Source organism: Daldinia decipiens (genome assembly GCF_022478715.1).
Source record: "Daldinia decipiens strain CBS 113046 unplaced genomic scaffold F4813scaffold_22, whole genome shotgun sequence".
NCBI classification, from domain to species: Eukaryota; Fungi; Ascomycota; class Sordariomycetes; order Xylariales; family Hypoxylaceae; genus Daldinia; species Daldinia decipiens.
In genome coordinates, this window is record NW_026054565.1 from 352808 (window position 1) to 372046 (window position 19239).

The 19239-nt window shown below is 46.0% G+C and overlaps 8 protein-coding genes across 8 annotated transcripts; 3 read left to right on the top strand and 5 right to left on the bottom strand.

The window, feature by feature from the left end:
• Nucleotides 1-1254: 1254 nt before the first annotated feature.
• F4813DRAFT_390608 (uncharacterized protein) lies at nt 1255-2626 on the top strand (the record flags this gene model as incomplete). Its single annotated transcript, XM_049247047.1, has 2 exons — nt 1255-2326; nt 2406-2626. 2 exons carry the CDS (start codon nt 1255-1257, stop codon nt 2624-2626), a joined length of 1293 nt encoding a protein of 430 aa, XP_049098532.1.
• A 338-nt stretch (nt 2627-2964) lies between these two features.
• On the bottom strand, nt 2965-3788 carry F4813DRAFT_128990 (DASH complex, subunit Dad3). Its single transcript, XM_049238694.1, has 2 exons — nt 3468-3788; nt 2965-3244 (listed from the first exon to the last, which is right to left on the bottom strand). The coding sequence occupies exons 1-2, from the start codon at nt 3570-3572 to the stop codon at nt 3077-3079; spliced, it is 273 nt and encodes a 90-aa protein (XP_049098533.1). The 5' UTR covers nt 3573-3788; the 3' UTR covers nt 2965-3076.
• Nucleotides 3789-3997: 209 nt separating this feature from the next.
• F4813DRAFT_363665 (uncharacterized protein) lies at nt 3998-5755 on the top strand. The gene is made up of 2 exons (XM_049243723.1): nt 3998-5318; nt 5368-5755. The coding sequence occupies exons 1-2, from the start codon at nt 4551-4553 to the stop codon at nt 5746-5748; spliced, it is 1149 nt and encodes a 382-aa protein (XP_049098534.1). The 5' UTR covers nt 3998-4550; the 3' UTR covers nt 5749-5755.
• Nucleotides 5751-8275, bottom strand: F4813DRAFT_363667 (uncharacterized protein). The gene is made up of 2 exons (XM_049243724.1): nt 7006-8275; nt 5751-6947 (listed from the first exon to the last, which is right to left on the bottom strand). The coding sequence occupies exons 1-2, from the start codon at nt 7532-7534 to the stop codon at nt 5821-5823; spliced, it is 1656 nt and encodes a 551-aa protein (XP_049098535.1). The 5' UTR covers nt 7535-8275; the 3' UTR covers nt 5751-5820.
• An 803-nt stretch (nt 8276-9078) lies between these two features.
• On the bottom strand, nt 9079-11111 carry F4813DRAFT_381423 (Pkinase-domain-containing protein; the record flags this gene model as incomplete). The annotated part of the gene is made up of 4 exons (XM_049245673.1): nt 9079-9433; nt 9488-9869; nt 9931-10230; nt 10292-11111. 4 exons carry the CDS (start codon nt 11109-11111, stop codon nt 9079-9081), a joined length of 1857 nt encoding a protein of 618 aa, XP_049098536.1.
• A 2116-nt stretch (nt 11112-13227) lies between these two features.
• Nucleotides 13228-14319, bottom strand: F4813DRAFT_381424 (uncharacterized protein; the record flags this gene model as incomplete). The annotated part of the gene is made up of 1 exon (XM_049245674.1): nt 13228-14319. The coding sequence occupies one exon, from the start codon at nt 14317-14319 to the stop codon at nt 13228-13230; it is 1092 nt and encodes a 363-aa protein (XP_049098537.1).
• A 718-nt stretch (nt 14320-15037) lies between these two features.
• On the top strand, nt 15038-16208 carry F4813DRAFT_129190 (NAD(P)-binding protein). The gene is made up of 5 exons (XM_049238695.1): nt 15038-15207; nt 15265-15559; nt 15613-15919; nt 15974-16145; nt 16204-16208. The coding sequence occupies exons 1-4, from the start codon at nt 15159-15161 to the stop codon at nt 16061-16063; spliced, it is 741 nt and encodes a 246-aa protein (XP_049098538.1). The 5' UTR covers nt 15038-15158; the 3' UTR covers nt 16064-16145; nt 16204-16208.
• A 460-nt stretch (nt 16209-16668) lies between these two features.
• Nucleotides 16669-17804, bottom strand: F4813DRAFT_381425 (uncharacterized protein; the record flags this gene model as incomplete). The annotated part of the gene is made up of 2 exons (XM_049245675.1): nt 16669-17116; nt 17173-17804. 2 exons carry the CDS (start codon nt 17802-17804, stop codon nt 16669-16671), a joined length of 1080 nt encoding a protein of 359 aa, XP_049098539.1.
• Nucleotides 17805-19239: the final 1435 nt, after the last annotated feature.

Genomic DNA, 19239 nt, shown 5'->3' on the forward strand with positions numbered 1-19239 from the left:
TCTTTTTCTTTTGCTCGGGCTTCATAGTCGCGTGGTGGATGTACCATATGAATACGCCCTCGAGGATGAGCGAGACGAGGACGACAACAAGAATAGTGAATATGTACGGTTGGTCGTTTAAAGTACGGACGGCTGCATCTGTGGCACCAATCTTGGACATGAATCCGAATTGACCACCTGGTGGGCTCGGTAGATTGGGGTTTTGTTGAGACATTTTGAACTGTGCTTGGCTTCGCGACGGTCTCGAAATTGGTGAAGGAGTTGTTCGAGTATTCGACTTGAAGTTGAAAGGGTATCGAGTAGATAAATCAAGCGAATGGACAAGCAAAAGAAACTAGGCGCGAGCAAGACAAAATTATGGTGCACCAGTCACACTAGAAAGGAAGAAAGGAAGAAAAGAAGAAAAGAAGGCAAATTGTAATGATAGCTTCACTTTCGCAAAATTGGGAAAAAGGGAGAAATGAACAACCAAGTTGGTTTGGGTAATGGGTCTGTAATAATAAAAATTACCTAAGGGTAGCAAAAACGTAAGTAATCCTACACAATTGTCTTGTGTTTAGTATCAGCTATGCGACAAGCGCCTCCTAATGCCTAACGTTGCGGTCTCGACTGATGGACTGACGATAAGTAACAATCCCTGTGAAACTCGTGCGTTTCAGACCTGCGGCAAAGTCGATAGATTTAGTATGGCCAATCATTGGTCGATAACGGGGAACGCTGAGACGTCACCCTATCCAGATCTCGAGTGCCATAAATGTATGTATTGTACCTACATAGGAATTTCAACTGACTACTGCGCGGCATCATGCTTTTTAGTCCTATATTCTAAAGGAGGCTTACTACCTAATGTCTCACATAAGAGGCAGGTAGTTATAAGAAATAAGAAAATATATTAAATACCTAAGGTGGATGATGTACATAGGTAATAAATGGTGCCATCTGTGACGTTGTGTTAGTTACAAAGTATACATCAAGTAAGCCGCTAACAGCAATGATTAAAGCTGATTGGTTTCCAACAATCACTAGAAGATGAGCCAATAAGAGGCGAGGACAGAACCCACACCACTGGTCAAAAGACAGTTAGTGTGGGTCGGTAAAACGTAAGGCCGAATTGAGCAATTGAGGGTTGCTAAAAAATAATTTCCATATACTTGATATGTACCAATTGAAGCTCATATCTTCACGCGACCCTATCATTCCTTTTCTGCGCCATCGCAGCCATACTAGGGCGGGTACTTGAACGCTAGGGATGCGATGAGCGTAGCACGACCAGCACGGTGTCTGCTCTCCAGGCGGCTTGCTGCCGCGGCCAAACCAGCATCACCAGCATTACCAGCATCGCAATGCCACCACCAATTTCACAGCTCCGCGCACCTCGCTGCAAGGCGGAAACCCCGATTCAAGAGCATACGAGCTGAGGAAATGGGGTTAGTATCGCCAGAGAAGATCGAGGAGTACGGTAACAAGACGTTCCCTCGTTATACCCCGGAGGAGTTAGAGGTCTTGAAGAAGAGGTACACGCCCGAGCAGATGGCCGCTCTCGAAGCCGGCGAGGCAGCGATCGACCCTAAAGACTTGACGATACAAGGTCGAATACGGAGAGATCCCTACAGGATTCCATACATCGACGACTTCAGCAAGATTTACCCCATCATCGACAAGCGCCCGAAAACCAACCCCCCACCCAACCCGAAAGCGAGGTTTATGACGGAAGAGGAGGATGTGGCAGACCTGACCAAGCGCCTCGAGGCTTTAATACCGAAGGATGTAAATTTTGAAAACCTGCCCGAAGAACAGATACAGAAAATACTAGACCAGCGCATCGATTTCTCCATGGAGGAAGCCAAATATTTCCTCGAGCCGGAAACCATGATAAACACCAACGGACCCTCGAACTCGGCGGTTGCGCCAGCGCTGGGCAAAAAGCTCGCTGGCGTGGAGGGCAGGTACAAGGCACCAATCGACCCGGCGGATGATGGCCTGGATGACCAGGGTATATACCAGGATCTGAAGAGACGGACGGGCTTAAGCGTGCGGCATATCTTGGATATCAACAGCAAGATCCTAGTCACCCGGATGGTTCACAACCAGACCCGTCTGGGTAAGATCCGTAGCACGTGGATTCTAGCTATCGCCGGAAATGGGGATGGACGACTTGGTATCGGCGAGGCCAAGTCCGTCGAAATGGCCGTTGCGCGGCAAAAGGCCAAGCTTTTAGCCATCCAGAACATGCAGCCGGTTCGTAGATATGAGAATAGGACCATCTACGGGAACGTCAAGGGCAAGGTCGGCGCGACTATAGTCCAGATAGAAGCCCGCCCACCTGGTGAGTTATACGCATATTTACCCCTCCCCCGCCTTTTTTACCACCCGGAAATATACTTATTAATTCTTTACTCGAAAAGGCTTCGGTCTACGCGCCTCGCATCGACTCTTCGAGATCTTCCGATCCGTAGGCATTCGCGACGTGGCAGCTAAGATGCCCCGAGGACGAAACCCGATGAACTCGGTCAAGGCCTGCATGCTAGCTCTACAGAGCCAGAAGGATCCTAACGAGCTCGCTACCGGTAGGGGTAAGAAGCTCGTGGATGTGCGCAAGGTCTACTACGGCGGAAACGTATACTAAAGCAAATTATGTAAAAATATCGTGTAGATATGCCGCCCTCCAAATTCAACGAAATATAGTTTATGCGCAGTACCTCCCTGGTGTATGTTTGTATTTGCCATTGGTGTATTTGGGTATCTTCGTGATGGGTTAATAATGTATATGATTCTGTCTATCTCGAGTCCCAGTTGAATCTTTGCCGGTATCGTATCTTCATTCTCGCATATCTCATTGGCGTAATGCCCCATAAACTACAGCAAGGAACAGCTGTTGTAAGCTTGCATGTGCCGATACCCTTCTCTGCTAGCACCGAGCGTACAGGCTCCCTGAAGCCAGCTCAAATTTCCCTGGAAACATATTCATCCAGGCCCGAAGACACGGTGCTTGGGGTAGTCTATTCGTACCATAACTAAGCGGCTCAATATATGGCAGGTTATTTCATGCTATCGTTAATTTCTGCATCTCATCCGCTCAGCCCCGCGTTTGGTCGCCCCAGTCGATCTCCTGCTGCAGCACGATGCTGTAGACGCTCGCCTTGAGCAGCGTGAATACCAGGCTCGTCTTGCGCTCGAGCTCCCGCAGGCCGTCGAGAATCTCGGTCGTGGGCTGTCCGGCCATAGCGTCCAGTACGGTTGCGAGCTATTGCGCATGAGGTTAGCCAGCTGCTTTGCTCCGTCTTATATACTGATACTGGTGTTGTTGGAGGAGGAATGCGCCATGTTGCAATATTGTGCTATGATTGGACCGGGGAATATATATGTATAGCACATATGTATGTACATAGGTTCGCACGTGTGCAGGTACTGAGATATCAGCAGACGTGTGAATGCATGCATGCATGCGCCGACTCGACTCGACTCACCTTCTTCATGTTCTCCGCTAGCCGCTCGTATTCTTCGAGCACCTCTTGCTCTAGCGGCGTGAGATCTGGAGGCAATAGTAGAGGGTTGGGCGTCTGGCCTTCCATCGCGGCGGGAATTGCGATGGTGGTGTTGCCTATGTGTATAGGTAGGTAGGTAGGTAGGTACTAGGTATGGAAAAGGCAGAATGCGGAGGCTGAATTGAAGAAACGCGTCTTGTTAACGGGATGGAGGGGTCATTTTCCTGTGGGGCTAGGTACCTAGGTATTACCCGGTTACCAAAAATGAATTCGACGGGGCCGTTTGGATTGCACAATGCATGCACCTCAAGGTTGTACATACCTCAGGTTGTATGTACATACCTCAGGTCGTACCTAGGTACCTACCTCCCGGCGCTGTGGCTCAGGAACCAGTTCAGCGATAAGATTAGATCTGTCCAATAGCGCATCAGTTATTACCTAATGATAATAAATGCAGATTGACGCCGAAAACGAGGGCTCGGATATACGAAGTACATTACAAGACCCTTTAAGCTTTCAGCTCGCCAGCCCCTATTAAGCATCCCACTTCAACTCTTTACATACCACATTTTTCAGGGTCTTTGTAGATGTGCTCCGCATCTCCGATTCCATCTCCGAACTCCGACGGATATTCAGCATGATGGAAATCTACAAAGATATTGGCAAAGATAATAGACTGTCGTCCGTATCGTTTACATCAGCCGACTAGACTCGATGGGGCTTATGAAAAACCATTATGGCTAAAATAGGGAATTACAGATCTTATGTAGGCCTACTTGGTAGTAGTATATTTATGCAGATGAGACTTAGCTCGGCTTCGTTTGCTCATATTGTCGGTTTCCGACTACCGAGTCTCGGCCGGGTAGGTTGCCAATCGCCATCACCCCTTCACGAGGTTGGGTCATCTGCTTTAGTTCGGTAAATAACTATGCCATTATTTTTATCATCTTCCTGTATGAACCGCCTAGAATAGCCTTGTTTTCCCTGAACCAATCCAAGATATCTACCCTTAGAGATATCAGTCTCATATTCAGCCTCCCTTACGATAATTGTCACGGGAAAGTCATGGTAGAGTCAGAACCGGTGTTTGCTACCTCCTTCCCACGATTTCCAAACCTACCAGCAGAGTTGAGACATATTATATGGCGCTTTGCTTTGCCGCATCGAGTTTTTGAAATCCGGAACGAAACCGTCTCTATCAGGCGGGACGGCGAGGCTAACGTTACCAAAGAGTTGGACCACGATTCTTGGCGGATTCGCGGCTCAGACCTGGTAGCCGTGATATTAGCTCCGCCAACGTTGCTTTCAGTAAATCATGAAGCACGGAGCATCGCTTCGCGGTCTGGGTCATGGAAGTTCGTTGGTAGTCGTCCTCGTGACGTCTACTGCGTGATTAAGCAGATGACGTGGTTTGATCCTTCGACTGATACACTCTGCTTCGATGAGTCCGTTTTTCAACATGTTCAGGATTACGTTACGGAAAAAAACGGTCTCGTTATGGAACATGTCAACAATCCCGCCGTCACCAGGTTTTACTTCGCCAGCTCTCCCGCAAGTCCAGTCTGCGTGAGCCTCGCAGCTCTGTTAGGTGCTTCGGGAAAGTTCTTCGTAAAGCAATGGAAGTATAAGCGGGGTTTCTGGTCCGGCGTACCACAGTATCTATTCTACCACGACAGCATACTGATGCACCTTGGTAGATCTCCCAAGGTGCAAGCGATCTTTGGAAAGGGTATTGATAGATGCCATACCCTTCTTGTTAATGCTCACGACCGTGGGAAACTGCGGCAGCTAAAAGAGCTATACGTTGAGGAGTCAGATCCGCCATACTTCCAGGTCAGTTACGAGACTACGAGATGGTATAAGTGCTAACAGTGTAGGATAGCGGAGCGTTGCAGATTGGCTTGAAGACATTACGGAACTAGATGAGAAGTATATTAAGCAGTCTTATAACGATCTAAAAACCCTTTGGCTTAGAGCTCAAGATGACATTCCATCCTCAGCCCTAGTCATCTCGCCGAATCAGATGAATGTCCAGACAAAATCAGTAATCGGCCCTGGAGCTGTTCTTCACGCCGTACAACAATTCGACCATGGCCACCCCCGGTGCCGTGAAATCATCAAGGCTATGCCGCGCATGGAGCTCGTGGTTCACTTTCGGCTGTGTATCTCCAACCATGATAAAAAATGTCGCAAAAAGCCCAAGTGTCTCGGAAACGGAGAGCCGCTAGAAATAGATGTCAATACGCACCTTGAGCAACCGTAGTTCCAGGGGTTTAATATAATATAATTAATATAATATAATATAATATGTTATTCTAATATTAGCCCGCGTACCTTAAGCTGTCTTTCCATGCCTAACCCAGCTGGGTGGTTTCTTCAGCTTGTAAATATGCAAAGCAGTCATACATGCGCCACCCCAACCAAGCTGTTTTTTCTGCCACTTCCTACTCCCAGCATCTTTGAATAGCTTCTCTACCATCATAGCTGGCTCGTCAAACGAATCTGTACCCATTTCCTCCTCCCCTCTTTCCCCCCTCCCCAGCGCCGCGATTCCAAATCCATTATATGGTAAAGCCTGACCCTCAAGATCGGTCTCGGGTTTCTCTTCGCTGGCATCGCCAATGCCGGTGTTACTACCGTTACTCGCGACCTCGATCCAGACCTCGGCCTTGCGAATCGAATCAGCGTAGATGATCAGGATGGCGACGAGGACTAGAGGTACAGCCGCCGCCCAGAAGACGTAGAACATGGACCCTGTGGGCCCGAACGGGTCGCTCATGGATAGGATGCTGGAAACGATAGATAGTGGGAGTAGAATGCCGCCCATGTATGAGACGCGGTCTAGTGCGTGCTTGTTCTGATCGTCGGCGCTAGAGCTGTTGCCGCTGCGGTTGTGGCGGTGACGGGGGATCATTTCTGATGGGGGAATATTTCTTGTAGTAAAGGGCTGCTTCTGCGGTGGAGGGGGCACAATGCTGCCAGTGATAATGGGACTGGGGTTAGGACTGTGTGTGGAGATAGGGGCGAGGTGGTTCAGTAACGAAACATGTCTATTAAGACGGGAGAGGAGGGATTCCCAGTCTGATTTAGGGGAATAGGGGGTTAAAGATGGGGAGCTTGTACCCTGGAGTGATCTCTCACAGAGCTCGGCGCTGCTCAGGTTTCTTTCTAGGCTCTCCTGCACTTGCCAGTACAGCGCCGTCATCCGATCCATCCCGGGGGATATATTCGAAGAAACCATATCGAAGAATTCGGCCCATTGGTTCACGGCGATGTCTTGCACGAGAGCACGTATATCTGTGTCCTCGTAGGAATTCTCACCCCATTCCTCGGCTAAGCCATAGTAGAGGAGCGACTCAAAAATCGACACGCCTCCGTCTGCTAGGCCGGTAGTGGCGATAACTTGGCCCGGGTCCGAAGAACGATATCTCTCAGTCCATGTCGGACGGTCCAACAGAAGGACTGGGAGATGGGGTTAGTAACGGTCTTTTCGGGATATTACCAGCAAAAGAATTCTCACCATTGGCCTTGGCACACTGCCATAGCGAAGCGCGGCAGAACAGGACCCCTTCTCCGTCGTCCGAGATAACATGCAGAGGCGATTCTTCAACGTTATCCTCGCCTCTAGTACGAGAGCCAGTCGCCGACGAGACCCTCTTTACATCCGTGGTGAGTCCCTTCGGCGCTGTAAGCAACTCCGGATACTCGAAGCGAACGAATCTGGTTTGAGTAGCCCCATGGTCCCGCCTCCGCCTTACCAGCGGCCTATATCTCAGCCTACTAATATGTGCGTCGATGAAGCCCGCATCAATATCCAGCAGGTCCCTTAACACCTGGACGTAGTCCACGGGCAACTCGCGGAGGACCAGGAGCCGGCGTTGGGGCTCAAACCTCTGCGGTTCCTTTTCTTGCTTCTGGATATCAGTGCGCAGCTCTTCAGCGCTTCTAAAGTGCCGCCGGGAGCAGTCGTGCTGACTCCCTGTCCATTCCAGCGCATAGGCCGGGCCTAACAAATCGAGCTTCTGCTGCTCTAGATTTGCTTGCGTCATGGCTGAAACCTCTATTGTTGCTCGAGGTTTCTCTTGTCAAAAATCAAACCACAAAGAAGTCTACAAGAAAGCGAATCTCCGTAAACATCCAAGCACGCTTCGCTTACAATGCCATAAACTTCCCGTTCGTTCGTTAGTTCCACCGTCTGGATCCGGGGTGCATAAATCCTATGTACCTATTAATAAGTTTGCCCCCAAGAACGTTCTCGCGCGAGCGCCGAATGCATTTATTATTCTGACTTGGGTCCCAGGATGACGATCCCTGGGTAGCATTCGGCAAGGCGGCTCTTACTGTTATATATTAATGTGCATACGTTGGTAGTATATATTAGATCAGCACGATTATGAAAACAGAGTAGTGTCCCAACCTAGACAGTCCTAAAAATATGCCTATCGTGTGCCGTCGATCATCTAGTGACGAGTAGCAAGACTACTACCTAGGTTACTACCTTCCATAGGTAGGTAGGTAGTAATAGGAGTGAGTAATATTCAAGTGCTTCTAAGAGCGAACTGGATTTATACGGATCGGATCGGACCGGGCCCTAACGAGGTAGGGAGGTAGCAGGCATCGCTTCGTCAAGAAAGCAGCCTCGTGTCGTGCCGGAGGGTGGTCACAGGGAATACTACATGACACCCACTCGCTCCCCCACGGATGTCAGGAGGCCAGCCTCAAACCTCATCATGCATGCATCCAACCAACACATATACTATCACGATCTAAAATCTAACTAACAGGTAACTAGTTAATTAATAATTAGAACAGTGTTTTTGCCCTGGTTATCCGGCTCTTCTTATTCAGATATGTACCTAAGGCACCTACTTAATTCGACACTATAAAATGTTAGGAAAAAGATACGTCTGAGAAGACTAATACACTTATCGAAAAAAACGCAACCATATGGAAAAGGCCAAAAAGAACAAGAACAAGAACAAGAACAAAAAAAGACATATGAACACTCCGATGACTAGTTAATGAATGCTAGGTATACTATCTCACAGGGTAAGCAGCGCGGGCTGTTTTCTTGTTTTCGTTTCAAGACTTTCTAACAGAACAAATTGATATAAAGTGGCGAGACCTTATTTGCAACTGTCATACAAATCATACGAACGAGCAAGTGAAGCAAGTCTCTGCTACAGTTTCGCGAATCCCCTTTTCTTGCGATCTTCCCTCCCAAAAAATAAAACATAAAAAAACTCCCTCGTGCCCAACAAAAAACGCCATACATATGAATGCTTCTTGATGCCGCCATCGTTTCCCTTCCCTTCTTCGTACTCGGCCCCTAGTCGCAATCTTCTTCGATGTGAATGGTAGGACAGAGGAAAAGACGTAAATTGATGGTGATTATTTTCCCATTTATTTCAAGGCTCATAGTACAAACCCGCTGGCGATGCGTGGAAATCAACGCTGCGTGGCAAAATATATCACAATTCGATAACCACATATAAATTCAGGCTGCCGAAACAGACATGCTGCTGAATGCCAATAATAGGGTGGCGTAGAACAGAGCATCTGCTGTATCGACCAAGGCGTTGCTCCTGCATCATCACCTGTCGCTGTCGTAATCATCGCCATCGTGGTGTAATGTTACACTATTGAATTCTTCGAATGGGTCGGCCCCTTCGTTGCCGGGTGTTGCTAGTCCGCTGTCCAACGGTACACCCGGTATCGGTCTCGAGCCGGTGATATCAACGCTCTCACTCTCTTTAACGTTTCTAAAATTGACTGTGTCGACACCACGGCCCGCGTGCGGAACTATCGGCGGCTTCATATGTCGAATCAGGGCCCATTGCGTTGTCCTGAAGAACGGATGTACTTTGATATCGGAGGCTCCGGCTCTTGCACCTAGCCTTCTCGTCTCGTCTTTTATCAGGAGCTTTCTTATTAATGACTTGCAAAGACTAAACAGCGGAGTTAGCGTCAATGCAGCAAGTTAGTTCTCAGCTTAAACATACTTTGAAATTTGGGGTGCTCCAGAGTGTTCCGGAAACGGTATTTCTTCCCGGAGGATGTTGGCAAAAGTCGCGTTACGATTCTTGCCTTTGAAAGGTGTAGTGCCGTACAACATCTCGTATATCAAGATGCCCAATGTCCACCAATCCACAGCACTCGTGTGCCCGCTGCCCTTGATGACTTCTGGAGCGATGTACTCTTCGGTTCCTACAAATGAATTCGTTCGGAAGTTGGCGATGCACGACTTCGTATCTATCGTAGGGAGTGACGAAGTGCTAGCACCATTCTTTCCCATGATCATAGTAGGCTTCCCGCCAGGATCCGACTGCTTTGAGAGATCAAAGTCAGAAAGCATGATATGTCCTGACTGGTGGAGAAGAATGTCTAGCAATATAGTTAGTATATAGTTAGTATGGCTTGGGTAGAAAGAGAAAGGTGAACGCACTCTCGGGTTTTAGATCCCGGTAGATAAAGCCCATTAGATGAAGATATTCTAGAGCGGCCGTAACTTCGGCAGCATAGAAGCGGGCGTCATCTTCGGGAATGCATTTGCCAGGACGAGTCTGCAATGCTCGGAAGAATTCTCCACCACTGCAGTATTCCATGCACAGGTATAGATGGTCCTCGGACTGGAAGGAATGATATAATGTCACGATGAATGGGTGATTACTCGTCGCTAGGATTTCTTGTTCGGCTAATGCTCTCTTGATCTTATTGCGCTTGATCATCTCCTTCTTGCTTAGGACTGCTTGGGTCAGCGCGGTTCTATACGAAACGAGTAAAACAAATATTGTGGAAAAACTTACCCTTCATAGCATAGAGCCTAGAACTCTTCTTCTCTCTCACAAGGTAAACCTTTCCAACATCTCCCTTTCCGATGAGCTTAATCTTGTCAAAGCTAGCGGGACCAACTTCAACGGTGCGGACTTTGATCGAGTTGGAACTATACGTCCTGCGGAAAGCGAGCGAGGTCTGGCTTGGCGGAGGAAGCGCGCCGAGTCCATCGTTTTCTGGTACACAAAGGCCCCCAGAATCGGCGGAGTGTGTCGCCTTGGCATCAGCAAAGCCTAACGAAGCGGCATTTTCGCCTTGAATCAACGGCTCCTTGCCGAGTTCAGCTGTGGCTGGCCTCTCCCCGCTGCCTTTTCCGTGGTTGAAGAGACCCTGAGCATTGGGGGCACTTGCAACTCTCCGTAGTTTCCGAGCTAGCTCCTCTTTCGTAGCATTTGTGGCCTGCTCTTTCGCAGTCGTACCATCAGGGCCGTGTATTTTCAGGCTTGGCGTATCTGGCGGGCTCGGCGGAATGGAGCCTTCGTCGTGATGACGGAGGCCAGGCTGGCCCTGGTGGGCGAAGTACGGATTCGCATTGGCGGTAGGACTAAGTGCATCGTCTAGGGGGTGTCCTTCGCTAGCCGTGGTAGTCGATCTAATCCTGCCGACGTTGGTGAAAAATCTCCTCGACTGACGGAAGCCAACTTTGCTCTCGGACTTCAAGGCATGGTCGAGACTCTTTTCTTTATCTCCATTGGTATTGGAGGAGTTAATGCGGAAGAAATTCTTCAGCTTTTGATTGAAGTGATTGTTATGGCTATTATTGCCGGTCGAGGCGGGCGACTTGACGGGCATCTTGTCGGTGTCGGTATTTTCGCCTATGTCAGAGTCCCTTAGGTCAACATTCGGGTGATGCCATGATGTAAATCGCTTTTTGATGCGGAAATGAGGGCCTCGTTTGGTAACGGATGTTGTTGGTGAGGGAGAGTTTTGGGACGGGTGACTGAGGTTGGAATGGTGTTCAATTGACTCGTCGGACCCCATGTCGGCGGTAGCGCGGCGGCGGTAGCAGGTAGCAGGTAGCAAGTAGCAAGTAGCAAGTAGCAAGTAGCAACAAGCAGTAATTGCAGCAGCTGTCGTCTGCTGGATGGTGCCAATCTAGGCCTGGCGTAAAAAAGCTTGGGACAGGTCGGCAGGTCGGCAGGTCGGGAAGTGCTGGAGCACACTCGGACAGGTACCTATGTAGACAGGGCGGGTTTAGGCGCTTGGTCCAGGGGGCAGGGGAGTAGGAGAGCCACTAATAAGTCGACCCACCAGTAGCCAGTGAGAACGAGGGGCAAAAGGGGTGGACCTGAGGGGACAGAGTACCTAATCCACTTGGCACCTGGCACTTCAAACTTGAGATACGTTGCGTCCCGGATTCTTGCCTTTTGGGTCTTGCTCTTTTTCTTGCTTGCTAATCAACCCAAACTGATAAAATCACCACATTAATATAAGGTACCTACCCTTCTTCCCTGCGACGTAATAAAATGTAAATGTTTTGTTTCTTAAAGAGGACTTTTCCGGATGTATACGTGAAGTTAGGTCTCCGATGGCTGCGGATGCGGATGCGCTAATAAAACACGGGTCTAGCTATGTAGGTACGTACGCGATAGTGTAAATCCAGATGCTTTTCGCTAGACCCTTTCGGTCTGCATGAACATTGATATGATAGGGACGGGACGTAAACGAGGGATGGGTTCGGTACGCGGTACGCGGTATGCGGAAGGGTATACGCGGAGAGGGAAAGGGAAAATTGACGAATGAATAGATGAATATAGGAATAGTAAAAGTTGAGGGGATATGTTATGTTCCCTTTAGACGATATGAAGAGAGGCACAACCGTGAATTCGGGCTTAGCAATAACATCTTAGCTTTCCACTTACATGTACATACCTACATAGGCACCTAGGTCAGATTTAAAGAAGTACCTGTAGACCCCGTAGGCTGCATGTATTGTACATATGTATTGTACCTAGCGCCACCGTTATTTCCGTTTAGGTACCTAGGGATTTTACATATTGCACATTCGGTATGTACATGTAATCAGGCATTACATTTGTCCGTCTATACATTTATTTCTACATTTACACTACGGAACCTACAAACTACAAATCTCACGTGGCCTTATTCTCCTCACCTTTATTGTTCTATAGAACCCCAAAATTACGAAGTATGGAATGCTGGCCGTGGGAAATATGAAAAACTCTATAGTAACGCTGACTGCTGATGATGTCTTCTGTTAAGGAACATATGTGTGGATCCGTCGATAGGTACTATCGATACGATACTACCTTGAAGTTTCAAATGATGTCCCTGTTTATTACGTCATAATAGAAAACGTGCCGTGGGAAGAGGCCTAGAATTTATGGATTGGTCAGCCTCCAAATGCTATCGGACATTGTTGACGATATTAGCACCGTGAATGTACCATACATAACCTTAAGCTACTCCTATACATATATGTACCTACCATAATGTAGTAACTTATAACACGTCATGCTATATGTATTTATAATTAATGCGGTGCATTGCGTTTTTAACTCAAGCTCTGTTTTACCATGTAGTTAGACTCATAGAAGCCCGGTAAAGTTATGCCTTTGAAACCCTAGTTACCCACCACTGTAGGTATGCAACAGAAATGGGAGTCGTGTCAAAGTCAAAAGGATGCTTGGTATATGCATGTCTTACAGGTTTCTTACTCCGAATATATACGCGCCTGAAGTGCGTCCTAAATCGGGAAGTTCGAATATCGAAGTAGGTAACCATGAAAGCTATTATTCCTTCGGAGTCGAGTCTACCTAGAGACCTAACCCTCATGACCAGATAGACCAATTGTGTATATCCAGACTGCGCTCAGCACGGAATAAAGCTATCCCTATTGCTGTTAACATATGGGCGACAAGACATGGCCACCTATAGTCATCTTAAATCAGACGAGCCCAAGCGTTTGCCTTGTGTATTCCTCTTCAGTTAGAGCATTCTCGTCCTGTTGAATTAGGAGACGCCTCAGTTTCCGCTTCCTCTCTTTGTACTGCTGATCGTCCTCGAGTCGCTGTTCAGTAATTGATGGGGTAACTTGGTTTCCATCCTCGTCAAACAAGTACTCCGGAAGTTCATCTGCGTCTCGCTTCAGTGTTGCGATACCTTCGTTCTGGTACCCATCTCCCATGTGCCACACAAACGACCTGAAGTGCATTTTCTCCATATGCTCTTCGAATTCCGTTTGGGTTTCGAAATGTATAGGGGTGTCCCTTGCTACGCACTTGCCCCACTGACAGACTAACGGGTCTTCATCCCCATGGACGAGAAAAACATGCCTGCGTAGTGTTTTCATATTTTGCAGCTCTGCCGGACAAGGGTGCTCCGAGGACCGTTTCCATTCGCACAAGAATGGCACGTATTCAACATTAGACCGTAGGTACCATTCTCTAGCCGAAGGTATAGAATCGCGTGGCGGCCTCCCGCGCCGCTTCGGTTCTTTAGAGGGGTCTTTCCTAGGTGCATTGGGCTTAGCATCCCCTGTGTCGTCTTCTCTTCTATCCGCATACGAGTTTTCAGGCTTCCTCCAACCCTTTGGTCTGCCCCTCTTCTTCGGTTGGAAACTAGTTCCTTCTATTCCATGTTGTACCGGAGCTGGAGGCAGAACGATAGAGATATTTCCCCTTACGGTTGTAGGATCCCCTCTTGGTCGTGGTTCCTGACTTAACCCTATAGACTGTCCCTGCCTAATATGAGATGGCGAGGAGGGTGCTGATGATCTAATATGCACAGCTAGTTGAGATCTGGTTTGCAATGGTGATTCTGAGGTAACTGTAGAGGGCTCTTGAATTTTTTGCTGTCTGGCCGAATTTCGTTGATTTGAGTAAAGTGATAATGCCGCTTTAAGGCTGGTGTTCTGGCTTGGTTGCGGTATATCAGAAATAACGGGAGGTATCGTGAAATCTTCTCCAAGTTCATCGTTGAGATCACTAGAGACGGATGTCAATGCCTGAAAGCTACTGGTCGCGCTGCTCTCAGCCATGACTTCTTTTATCACCATGCCATAAACAATTCCACTACTGTCTCATTAAGTTAGAGCTATAAGAGCAGATACAAATATTATTGTTGGGATTTGAAGGTACTTAATATCTGAACTTGGATAATTCCTCGTGCTCTTGTTTTAGAGAATATAACTACCTTAGGTAAGGTAGGTAAGCTTCCCTGCAGAGACAAATGTTTTCACTCAATCGCGTTGTTGAGTCGATTGAATTACATGGGAGTCGAGCAAAAACGGTTACGCGACAAACGAATACCAAGTTCCCTTTGTATGGTTGTACGGGCTGATTCCGTTACGAGACGTAGTAGAGACGTAGTAGAGACGTTTAAGCGTCAAACTTAAGATTAAAACGGACCTTAACCTAACGGTTTATTAGTTTTATTGGTTTTATTGGTGGCCATAGCTCCCGACAGGAAGGTGCTTAGGTAGGTTTCCCATTACTACGATCTCCGCGCTCTCCAGTTACTGATGCTGCACGTCATCGTCTTTCGGTCTTTCGCAGCCGGAGGCGTGCAGATTCAACTTGCTATTCGACAGCCGGGCTATTGCGACATCTTGTCAAATTTGTCATCAGTACACTAACTCTCTGATGCAGAAGTGTAATTATTAATCGTTATCGCGGCATATGTATTTCTAGATCATTTGCGGAGTAGACAAAGGTGAGAGATCGCTACTTATAAGTGAGTCTCAAGATCCGTCTAAGATTAGACTATATCCATTCCAAACAATATCCAATATCCAATATCCAATATCCAGCTAGTATTAGTAGCTTAATAACATCCTCAAAATATTTGCGTCTTTTTTATAACCCGAGTCTATATAAAATGTCTTCCAAGTTGTTTGCTGTCGTCGCTGGTGCTGGCCCAGGCACAGGTAAGCGCCTCCTCCAACAGGATAACCCGCAAATTCATTAATAAAAGTCTTCTCTAGGAAGAGCTTGTGCTATCCGTTTCTCCAAGGCCTACCCCGTGGTGCTTTTGACTCGTACACCCGAGTCGTACCAGGACACCGTGGCCGAGATTAACAAGGCTGGTGGCAAAGCGATCGGTATCAGTGCCGATACTTCGGATGTCAAGTCGGTGGATTCGGCCTTCGAGAAGATTGCCAAGGAGCTACCAGGCTTCAAGCTTGCTGCGGCTGTTTACAATGTTGGCGCTGGATTCCAGAGGAAGCCATTCCTTGAACTGAGCGTCGAAGACTTCGATGTCGCTGTCGGTGGTAATGCGTATGTATAAGTATTTCAGAAGCTTGCTGATCCTAAACTGACGAGCCGGATAGTCGCGGCCTCTTCAACTTTGCTCAGAAGACTCTTCCACTACTCTTGGACGCCGTACCAGAGTCAGAGCACCCACCTACCCTACTCATCACAGGTGCTACGGCTTCTATCAGGGGTTCATATCTGTTCTCAACAATGGCTGCTAGCATGTTTGCTCGGCGAGCTCTTGGCCAGTCCCTAGCACGCGAATTTGGACCCAAGGGAGTACATGTAGCACATGCTATTGTCGACGGAGTTATCGATATACCTCGCACGAGTCACTATAGCCCTAACAATGGCGCCGAGGATGGCAAGATCAGGGCTGATGCGGTAAGTACTTAATTCGAAATCGTTCACTCTCTTTTAGTGCTGACTCAAGAATAGATCGCCGAGAGTTACTGGAACTTACACACCCAGCACCGTTCTGCGTTCACGCAGGAGATAGACATACGGCCCTATGTTGAGAAGTTCTGAGCTTCTTTCTCCTATCATTATCGAAGTGAGAGATCAAGATCGTATTTACTTCTTCCGAGACAGCTGGGACTTCCAAACACAAGTAGGCATATCTGCAAACAAATATAAATGGCTTGAATTCATTGAAATCAGCTTTATAGGTGTTAAAACAAGCTTGGTGAACACAGATAAACTGCTTGATGCATTCTGAATCATCTTCCCCCGTCAACTTGAGTGCTCAATAGACACAATATGGTAGTAAATCGAAGGGGATTACCTCGTCGTACTAACTACCCTGCCGTTGAGAGACAAGGACTAAAAAGAATCGAGTTTTTCTGTGCTTCCCATTTGCATCAATCTGATTGGTATGGTCTACGTAAACCTCAAGTTAGAAGACTAAACCTGTCAATTTAATAATAGGTTCCCACTGTCCCGCACGGTTCAAAGATCAGTAGTAGCTCGACCTACGCTGAGTTTCTGTAGTCCAGAATGCGATAGGTGATGTTGAGCTGCTGGCATGCCGTTGGTTTTGACGAGCCACTTGCATTGAGCACCCATCTTTCAGGGTGAGACGCTGATTTACTTGGAGATTTCACTCCACTACTCCACTACGATGGGACGATGTATCAGGCGCCTGCGGTTACAGGGGTACCATCGCCGGTATCTGGGGGTTGAGTAGAGTCGGCCGAGTATCCTGCGGCCGCCGCTATCCGGTCTGCTTCCTTCTTGTCTCGGATTGCCTGCGTTTCTTGCCTTAGCCTTTCTAGATTCCAGGCACTATCCTCCTCGTCTTCTTCTTCGGACTCGTCTTCTTCTGTGAATCTCCAGTTACCACTCTCGAACAGGGCACGACCAGTCGATTCCTTGGCTTGGCGAGCCTGTTCCTCGGCCGCCTTCTTGTCTAACCGATCCTTCTTCCATTTCGCAAAGCTTTCTGGAGTGACAGGCGTGAGCGTTCCGGTAAGCTTGTGTCTTTCCGACTCTAAGAAATCCTCGAGGGTTAGAGTCTTGAGCGGAGATTTATCCATGAGAGCCTTCTCGGCTGCGCGTTGTTCTTTCGTCTTAAGCACGAAACTAAATTGGTTATGTTAGACAATCTGCTACGCGATCCTAATATATAAGAAACATACCCTGGTGGAAGAGCGTGCTTATACTTGCATTTGTCGCCTCCGTTTGGACATGTCCAGAACCAACCGTATTTTCCGTCTTCAATCGCTTCAATGAAGAATTTGCAGACTTTGTCGGTGGTAGTGACTTGGTTGCCCTTCTTGGAAAGGACAACTTTTCGCAACTTCTCCTCGTCCCAGTCTTCAGACGTCTCCTGCTTCTTCTTCTCTTCCTCTTCTCCCCGACCGTCGGTATAGAGGTTCTTCTTTTCGGTTTTTCGTTCAACTGAGAGATCATGTGCGAATTTGCACTTCTTTCCCTTCTCGCAATTGCCTTTCTTGAAAAATATACAGACGACAGTCTTAGGATCGACACCGAAGGGAACTTTCTGGATCTGTGCTGGTTTGTTGAGTAGTAGGTCGGCTTCTCGCTTAGCATCTTCGGCGGCCTTCTTCTCGCGGGCTCGAGCATCCTTTTCAGCTTGCTTCTTTTTCTCTTCCGCGCTACCTCCGGCTTTGGCTGTCGCCTGGATCTGCTTGATATGCTTTTGGGCAACAGCACCCTTCTTATTTTTCATACCGAAGGTCTTGTCCTCGGCAACCTTGGCAGCCGAAGGCTTTTTGCCCTTGGGCTCATCTTTCTTCTTTGGAGGCATCTTGAGATAGAGTAGTATAAGTAATTGAGGGCCCTATACAAAAAGAGGGATGTTCAGTTCGTCGAGGTAGGGGATTAGACGAAGTTTGCGCCCGGCTGGGCTATATACAAGAGATTATGACGGTTTGGCGCAAAGTCTCTACGCAGAAACGATAGGTTAGGTAGGCAATTTAGGTACTTTAATGATCACGAACACTAAAGAATGAAAGATGGTGGGCTGTAAACTAGCGGGGGTACCTACGTACATAGTTTTGGGATAACATCACGTGAGAGAGAAATGTGGCGTATCATCTAGGTTTAAGTACTATGTAGATACCTACTAATGGAAGCATGCATATATCGTAGGTATACATAGGTACATATATAGGTTCTTAGCGTATCATACTAGCCACAGTTCTTCTGCCCCACATGCAGTGCCTTCACGGGTATGTATATAATACAATCAACCTTAAAGGTATATGTACCTAACCTCATTATCGTACCAGATTCCGGTGGTACAAGAAAACCGTTAATTAATATTTAAATTTTTTTATCTGTTTATTTACTATAAAACTTTTATTACCCGTTTTAAAAATTTAACGTTTATGTAATTTTACGTTTACCGATTTTTTACTATTTATTTTTTTAAACGTTTATTTTTTTTTAATAAATTATATATATTTTAATAATAAATATTTTTATATTATAAAATTACCGTTTATTAATAATTAAATTATTTAATATATAATTAAAATATATTATATTGTTTTAATAATAAAAAATGGTAAATTATATTATAATAATTTATATATTATTAAGGTTTATCATAAGTGAAAAGTTAAAGTTATATTAATAAAAAAGACGAAGTCTTTTTAATTTATAAAAGTAAAAAATAAGTTAAGCTATTTTATCTACGTTATCGTTATCGTAGTCTTATTACGTGATCTCATCATATATATTTAAATTATTTAAGATATAATTAAAGTATTTTTTAACCTTTTAATATATTTATTAATTATATAAAATAAACGTTTAAATAAAATTAATTTAATTATTAATTAAATAAGGTTTAAATAATATTTAAATAATGGTATTAACATTAAGTAATTTTATTTAAATTTTTATAATAAAATTAATAATTTAAATAAATTTTAAAATAAAGTATTTAAATTTTAAGACGGGATATTTTTAACAAGATAAAGTTTAATAATAAAATTATTAAGATTTTTTTTTCGTAAGTCTTTACTTGTTATATTATAAAAATGTGTTTGTATTTATATCGATCAAATAATAAGTAATATTTTAAATATAACCTATTTATTTTATATTATTTTATATAATTTATAACTTAAATTAATTTATTATTTTTATTATTTATATATTATTTATTTAAGATTTATAGAAAATAACTTATTTAAAAAGTTTATAAAATTTTTAATTTTTAAAATATATATTAA